The following is a 9,052-nucleotide window of genomic DNA, read 5'->3' as shown; positions in this document are numbered from 1 at the left end:
AAAATCAAGAATGCATATTTAAATCATATTTTCACTATCAAAATTTAAACTTTTGATGCCATGATTCCTACGTATGTTTCAAATCCTAATTTCTCTTTTATTTGGCAAAGATTCCACAATCCTAACACCATTGTTTTTTCTAATTATTCTTATGTGAATGGATTCTTGTACTATCAAAGAAAATTGTGCTACTATACCTTTCAAAAATATTGCCATGACTAAAATGCATACACCTACTTTTATGGGCATAGAGGTATTTAATCTACAATAGTTGCATACAAATATTATTTTTATTAAAGTGCAGTAAAGCATGATATAGCAAAATTTTTATCTCAATGCATTGTGTGTCAACGTATCAAATGTCATCATGGAGAATCATATGGTTTGCTTATGCCCCTACTTATCCCTGATGGCCCATGGAAGCAAATTTCTATGGATTTTATTATTGGTCTTCCCACACACCCGCACACATTGTGACATGATTTGAAAATTTGTAGATATATTGTTGCTAAAATTTTCATTGACACCATATTTCCTTGAGTTTTCAAAGGTTAACTTTTTGATTATGATGGTAGGATGATAGTCCACAAAAGGTGTCTTAGTGTTGTGATTGTTGTTGAAAGGACAGGATTGATGAGTCTATTGTCTGTCGAGCATCTGGGCTATGGATTGAAATTCTTTTTCAGTATCATGGGCATAGGAAATAATTTCGTAAAGAGAAACCTATTTAAAAGAGTTTAATTTAGCTTGGATACTTGATTGAATACCATCTTCGTATTTGTGTAGCAACGTGCTCTTGAGAACTTCCTCAAACATACGCAACAATAAAAGTCTTTACCAAAATCTTTTCGTATAGATCATTGTAGCCTTTTTGCCAATATAAACTAGACCAATTGTGCCTTGTTTGAAAATAAAACTAAGGTGAAAGAAAATATTATTTAACTTTTTTTTGAAAGTCAAGCCACATCTTCGATCGTTTGGTGCTATGATGAAGAACATTCCACCAAAGTGGCACTTTATCTATCAAGCTCAATGACTTTTCATGCACATTTTTTATCGTAAAGCTATTTAGAATAAGGTGTGTAGATTCATTTGCAACCAAAAGCAAGCCATGTAAGAAAAGAAAAGGCAAGCACACAAAAAGATACCTTTATTGTATTTGAAGCACAAAAGCTTAATTCCAAATTTATAAATACATACATGGGGAGGTGTTTACCCATGCATAGGGGGAGATTGTACCCAATCTTGTGTCATGTAAGATTACTTACTTTTCTCTTCTCTTGCAATTTATTCTCTTCTTATTTTCTCTTGATTTTTGTCTATTATATGATGAAGGCTAGCAACAAACCATCTAGTGCTTAAAATAAGAATTAATTGTATCTTGTCATCAAGCCAATAGTGCTAAATTCATCTTAAACCAACTAGTTCTCGACAACATTTTATTTAATGTATACTTGTACGAATAAGAGGCATTATTAGCTAGCATTGCATCAACAAATATTCCTCATAATTCGAATCAACTACAACCAAGCCAAGGTCACAATCATTCTAACCAAGGGTCAATAACCATGTATACTTGTCATTGATACTATCATATATACCCATCATTAATCAAACAATGCTAAATGTTACTAACACAAATAGCAATTAAAACATGTATGTCTTTTGTAATGTTTAGTGTGGCATACAATTGTCAATTAGGCCATCTATGACCATGCAAGTGCCCAAAATCTATGTTGCATTTGCAAACATTTAGGTTGAATATACATTTTGGTGACTAATGGGTAAGTCCAACAATCACAAGAACTTGGAGAGATCTTGAATACTTAAATTGGTACCCTAGCATCAAAAAACAAATTTGGGATGTAAACATGGGTAAAGTTCAAGGACTTCATGGAATTTGAGAAATTCTCATATTTGACTTTTTAGGATACCATAAGGACTATCTTAGGAGGGCCTAAACATCCTTTAAGCTTCATGCAAGCATACCAAGGGTCACAACATCTAGAAACTAGGCATGCAACCCTATAGGCACAATGAAACGCATCTTAGCTATCCCATGAGTAGGATGGGGCTCACTTTTGAATACCTTCATTTTTTAAGGTGTGAGCTTTGATCGTCTTGCCAATAGAGTTCAATACAATTGATCCAAGTCATAAGCAAGATATGGATAGCTAAATTGCATTTTGTAATCCGATTGTACCCATGGATAGTAGGGTGAATATAGATATGCACGTTTCTTATTTTTTGCTTGGTCCCTAAATTATATGAGTCTATCAATTACAATGGATTGATTCTATTTCAAAATTTTATAGCTATGCATGTTTCTTATTTTTTGCTTGGTCCCTAAATTATATGAGTCTATCAATTACAATGGATTGATTCTATTTCGAAATGTATCTATATCAAGAAATTCACTTAGTTTTCCTTATCCCTATCATCACCAATATTATAAATACAAGTGTGACATCTTTGTAGAACCTATCTTCATCAAATTTACTTTGAGAAACATGGACACTTTAGGATGATAAATAACAATAATATATTAATACCTCATTTGAGAAAGATGATTCTAGCCAATGGGGTAGTGGCGTAGTAGTTTGGGTGTGGGTTGAGTTATGGGGATGTGTGAGTTCAAGATGATTCTAGAATGGATTCATGTCCAATTATGCTTTCAAGGTGCAATGACATCTTAATTTTGATATTACACTTCCCTACAACACCCTTTACAATGGTGACATGATTGATTTGCATAGCATTTTTTGTAGTGATCCTCTCATCATCATATCCATAGAAAAGGCTGATTTACATCATGAGTAGCCACCCATTTAAGTAATACCTGAGTTAGGCTTGACATCCTTCAACAATTGAGGTAGGGTTCACTTGTTATCGTTTTCAAGAAAAGATGTCTTTCACCACGTTCTTTAGTCAAATCACTCCAACAAGGTCTATCAAATGTACATTTTTCTCATGATGTATACCTTTTGGCATCATAGGACTAATGCAATCCTCCAAAAGGAGCAATAACATTTCACCCCGGTAGGGAAGCAAATTTGTACATTACGTGCATTGGAGCCATTCTAATGGCATACATGTACTATCTTATTGGTGTGTGTCAACTTATGTGTACATGTGAGCTATTGAAAAGATACTGTACCTTCCACTACCACATGGCAAGGAAGGTTTCAATGCTGCCATATCTCCCACCACGTGCCATTTCCTTAGGGTTGAATCTTTGCTGAGCTCAATGGTCCATATATGCTCTCTCCTTCCTTGCTTTTTGCTCCTCCCCGTTTGCCACTATCCGTGTTAAGCATGGAACCTTGTCACATGCTATCCACTTGCCATCATTTCACACATAAAAACCACGATTCTCAGATTGGACAACTGGATTAAGCTTCTGCATATCAATCTAAAATCCTGGCATCACATGTTTCCACATGATGGTGTATCAGATTCTGATCAGCACCGGAAGAAAATTTTTATTTGCCCTTGATCATGATGGTTTCGAAGTTCCTTTTAACTCTCCACCCAAGCTAAGTCTTATGAGCAATACAACTCAGGGATCCACCTCCATTAAGCAAGAGTTTCCAGCTTCCAATTTATTAAGAAACTTAAGCATAAGTGCTTAAATAACTCTGCCTCAGACTAGACAACGCCATTAAAGGACCAAGATACCAAGAGAAGGCAAGTTTACCAGCTACGTAGAGCAAAGCAACAAACAGGAAGATAGTTTATATGCGACTTACGCAATACCATTGCCAGCAATAGAAACTATTGACTAGAATTTCCAAGCTTCAAGCATTTTATATTGCCGTGTTTAATCATTGATAAAACTTTTACTATGTACTGATGATAGAGACACAGCAATGGTACATAGTACATCATCATACATTGCAATCCTTTGATATTCAAAATGCTTAGTACACACAAGAAGAGTATTCGACATTCAATGCTTACAGCTTGGATCTGCCATCCTTTTCTGTGGCATCAAATAGACTTGCAGTTTAGATCTTCATTTTCTTCCAGATATGGTACTCCCATTTCTGAGTTAAGTCATGGCAAAGGGAGGTAATGATCTGATTTGACAGCTCTAAAACAAAAAACAGACTTCAGAGATTTACATATACGATTCAACAGAGAGAAAAGACAAGTCTTATTAATTAAACCCTCATATGCAGATAAACCTTCTTTGTGCATTTCATTCTGCAGCTGCAACAAGAGCTATTCGAGCATGACTGAAGGCACCAATTACTGCCCCAAGCTGCAATTTCTCATTTGGACCAGAGGCTAGCCTGTACCTGCAGCATTTCCAAAGCACATTAGAAAGTCAAAGTCACAATTCGACATATAAAGGAACAAGACAACCATCTTACTCCTCTACCAAAACTGCAAAAACAGCTTACATTGATGTCTGCAATCTTCTTGAAGCAGACTGCCACATAACGTTTTGCAAAGTGAAGCACCCCAAGTACCACACTTCCCAATTAGTGATAATGAGGCACAATAACAGACGTCCTAGAGGCCATCCCTCAGAATCTCCAACAGTCAGCCGAATTACTTAACAAGAACCATTGCCACAGCACATTTGATGGCCAATAAGAACGACAAAATGCCTTCGGCTAAAGCAACATGCCCAACAGTTTATAACTTGGATTATCCAAATTAAGTCGAAGGACTGCAGGATTTTTACTCCAGAAGCTAGGAGGCAGTAACATTACTCTTATCCTCCAATTTCTTGCATTCAGATCTGTGAGTCGAGTAGCCCATAAATTGACATTGATTAATCAATTAATGCTTAATTCCTCATGTCATCAATGATATTAATGGCTAATTAAATCTTCTAGGCCAAAATCTATCACCAAGTACCACTATGCTTTGTCAAGTACAACTTATTACAACTTTTGCCTTTGGCACCCCCACTGACTTCTCAAGGTTCTTGGCCTACATTGTGAAATAACCAACTTGCACATCACATGAGCATTTCACATTTGCACATTGTGAAATAACTAACTTGCACATCACATGTGCATCTCACATTTGCACATTTAATTAACAGTTAATCAAATGCTAGGCAAAGCATCAAAATTTCATGTCCTTGTGAGAGAGAAAGCTCATGTTAGAGCTCCTAATGTCCTCATCTGACTCTAATTGAGGCTCACATGCAAGAGATGACCATACAAAACACACATGTGAACTGAGACTCCCTCTCTAATCCTTGATGCAACAAAAGGCCAAAGGATATTAAATGGATTCTACGATGGCAAGAAAACTACCACTGTTGATGAAGTTCGTCAATGATGAATGTCAGCCAACGCATATAACCCCCTCTCCAAATGAAGGCCAAAGGATATGAAATGGATTCTACGATGGCAAGAAAACTACCACTGTTGATGAAGTTCGTCAATGATGAATGCCAGCCAACGCATATAACCCCCTCTCCAAATGAAAGCCGGATCCAATGGAGGCCACCATAGGCCAATGGAAGTGGAGAGGCCTCGAATGGGTCACTCCAATGACATCCAATTGTAAAGGGATTAGCCAAGCCACAAACTGAACTGAGAGATGATAGAAATGAGCTATTGAGGATGCAAAAACTTGCCAAAACAGAATATCAAGGACCAAGGCCCATGGGATGGATATGCTAGTAACAAGAGATAATGGCTCAATAATGAAGGAAAGAAGCCACCACATGAATGCCCAAAGCAATCTCTCATCCATATAGAAACTCCTCACGATCTTAAAAATGCCCCTCTCAAACAAGGAAATTCAAGAAATCCACAACTACATCTTTGAGATCGTGCCATCTAAAAGGGATGAGGGATATGAGGAAACCACCAAAGGAGATGATGGGGGATGGGGTAGAACCTATGAGATGGGGGGGTGCACATACTGGAACGGGGGCAGCAATGGAAAGATGCCCAGAGGGTCCTTTGCAACATAAGAGAAATGGAGCTGATATCTCTCTCTCTCTCTCTCTCTCTCTCTCTCTCTCTCTCTCTCTCTCTCTTTCTCCCCCTCTTATCCTAATGCAAAATCCTCAAAAATTCAACCTAGTCGATAAAGACCTAACCAATCTCCTCAAGGAGTCATACAACTCAAAGCAATATTATCCATAAGCTAGCGCCTCTTTGAAGGCGAGATAGCCAAAGAAGACTCCTCTAACTAATGAATGTGAAGAAACACTAACTTTGCCATACTGGTGGAAGTAGAGGTAGATGTAGATGGAGGATCTATCACTCCTTCCTTCACACCACGATGAAGATGGGGAATGTTTCTTCCAGCAAGTCCCTCGAGATACAAGGTCTTCCCACAAAGTAGACACTTGGAATATCCTTTATGCTTCCCCTTTGTATCTATAGTAGCAAAGTCGAAAAATGACTCCAATTTCTTTGACTTCTTCCCTTTCTTTTGCTCAAATTGTCTTTTACCCAATGAAGATGCCATAAAAGCACGGCTCTATATAGTCGCTTCATGAGAATTTGTCTCCTTGTGAAACACATCCTACTCTAGCAACATAGGGATAACTCTAACTTCTCCCATGTGATGGAATCCCATGTAGGAGAGGTGACAAGACTCGTATAAAAGACATCATACTTAAGTGATGGCAAATGTGTCAAAAGTGTCCACAGCTAGAAGCCACAATCTTTCCTAGGCCGGCAAGCTCATTCTAAAGCTCCTCCATCTAGTTGATGTGGTCCTTCATCATAGGGGAATCTATGACAAAGAGATATCTAGCTTCAACTCAAGAGTCATCTAATGCCACTACCTGATAAAGGTATGCCAACCTAGTCCAAACCTTTGTGGCAGCATGGATACATCTAACATGCACAAGCACGAAATCTGTATAGCTCAAAAGGAGAAAAGAGTGGGCTTTCACATTGAGCTGACCCCACAAAGCTGCTGAGTCCACAATCGCCCCAACCTGGATGTTGTTGAGTCTATGGTCACACTAGCATGGGGATGTCAGAAGTGGAGCAGCGGTGGAAGCATAAACATGTGCTGAAATAAACTGCTGAAACACAAGACAAAAAGAGAAAAGAAAAGAACACGATACAGATGAGAACTCAGATGTATGCACGGGAAATGGAATCCATATATCTGAACACGAGACAGTCGCATACAACAGTGAGTCACTGGCTGCGTGGGCACTGGCACTGGCTCCTCTCTCCACAGAGTCTGCAGATGGTGAAGATGAAGTGACTGACTGAGGAGGGGTCACTGAGTATAAATAGGCTGAAAAAGTGGGGAGCAATAATGCTGGTCAGACAGCATTTAATGCTGGCCGACTGGTACATAAAATGCCCCAATGGCATAAAATGCCACACTAGAAAAATACCTAAAATACCTAATAAAAATGCCCAGCCCAAATCAAGCTCAGACTCACACATGAGCTGACAAATACTCTGCTAACACCCTCTCTCAGATCATGAGTGATCTGATACAATACAATAGTACAATGAAAAGGGATCATAAACTATACAACAGAGAACCACCAAGTAGAACCATGGATACCCAAGCAGTGGGTGATCAAGCCACCACTAAGGTGCCTCGGAGAGAACCTGATGTCGACGTCGATCATACCAAACACTTGAAAATAGAGAAGATCATAGCATGTCTCTGTGTCCATCACCAATGTCTCGCAGGAGCATACAAGACCATCCTGTCAAAAATGCCGCTGAACATATGTGACCATGGATTCTCCGCCTTTGGCCAGACCGCCAAAGTGTCCCCTCATGTGAGCTCCAGACGAAAGCCTCCCGCTCTCTGTCAGATAACCAGCTCAGCATGAACCTGGATGTCAATCCCAACTCCAGGATTTGATTCCGCCAGACTAAAGTGGATGCATCAGGGACGTCCCTCTCTGGAACCTGTGCACCTGTATAAAAATATAGATGAGGCGCGGCTGCCCCATCTGAACACCCGCTCACACTCCCTCTCTGGCACAAGAGAGTCGTGAGGGATGACCTCATCACCACCACTAGAAAGCAGCCGAGGAAGGGGCCACCAAGCCCTTCCCGCGATCCAAAGAAGAGGATCCCTTCCACGCCTTGGACTTCACCTTGGTCGGAGGATCGGAGTCGGAGTCCGATGAAGGAGAGAACTCATCGGTAGAGTCAACATCCCGCTTCATCTTCTGCTCCTTCTTCCTGGAAGCCGCTAACTTCTTGCAGTCCTTCCGCAAATGTCCCTTCTTGCCACAGTGGTAACACTGGGCCTTTGACTTCTTCTTCCCATCACCCCTCTCTGAAGCTACATAAGCCTCACCTCCATAATGTGCCGGAAGCCGCCCCTGTAATCTCAAGGATGCCTCATGCAACTTATCATCAGGGGAAGTGTACGGAGGAGCCATATGGAGAGGAGAAGAAGAGAAGTAGAGAAGAGATGGAATTTAGAGAGGAAACACAGCCAAAACACAAGCACAGACTACAGAAAATGAGAGTTCACATGCAATAGAACCCAAAATCTGATCAATAGAAGACAAAATCTGCTGCAGAAAGTCAAAAAATCAGTCAAAAACTACCAAAAACAGAGAAAACGGCCTGAAGTAACAGTCACCCAGCCACGAGAGATGCTGAATCAACAAAACGCAGGCTGTAAACTGGAGAAAAACAGGTAGAAAACTGTTGCCAGCAGCTGTAGATGAAAAACGCAAGCAGCAGAGGGTGCGTAGGCAACAGAGGGGGCGGAGGCAGCAGGCGATGGCAAAACTGCAAAAAACGCAGGCTGAAAACAGCCCCAAAACAGGTCGCCTGGCTGCGACAGCAGTCGTCTGATCAGCAGGGGTACAAAACAGTCCTGAAATCAGCAAGAAAACACAGCAGAAACACAAATCCTGAAAACTGATACCATGTCAGAAGTGGAGCGGCGGTGGAAGCACAAACATGTGCTGAAATAAACTGCTGAAATACAAGACAAAAAGAGAAAAGAAAAGAACACGATACAGATGAGAACTCAGATGTATGAACGGGAAATGAAATCCATATATCTGAACACGAGACAGTCGCATACAACAGTGAGTCACTGGCTGCGTGGGCACTGGCACTGGCTC

General features: G+C 40.1%; 1 protein-coding gene across 2 annotated transcripts in view; it reads right to left on the bottom strand.

The window, feature by feature from the left end:
• Nucleotides 1–3,795: 3,795 nt before the first annotated feature.
• LOC148032564 (replication factor C subunit 3) overlaps nucleotides 3,796–9,052 on the bottom strand; it is a 39,311-nt gene continuing 34,054 nt past the window's right edge. Inside the window, exons 9-10 of one of the 2 annotated variants that reach the window (XM_087683205.1) lie at nucleotides 4,188–4,301; nucleotides 3,796–4,093 (exon numbers count right to left, since the gene is read on the bottom strand). In XM_087683205.1, the coding sequence (XP_087539331.1) occupies nucleotides 4,202–4,301 (100 nt within the window). In that variant the 3' untranslated portion in view covers nucleotides 3,796–4,093; nucleotides 4,188–4,201. Of the gene's footprint in view, nucleotides 4,302–9,052 lie in introns of both variants that reach the window. The other variant, XM_087683204.1, reaches the window with a different exon arrangement.

Source organism: Lygodium microphyllum, chromosome 8 (genome assembly GCF_053477565.2).
Source record: "Lygodium microphyllum isolate KBCC chromosome 8, Lygodium_microphyllum_v1.1.10, whole genome shotgun sequence".
NCBI lineage: Eukaryota > Viridiplantae > Streptophyta > Polypodiopsida > Schizaeales > Lygodiaceae > Lygodium > Lygodium microphyllum.
This window is presented reverse-complemented; position numbering and strand designations above follow the sequence as displayed.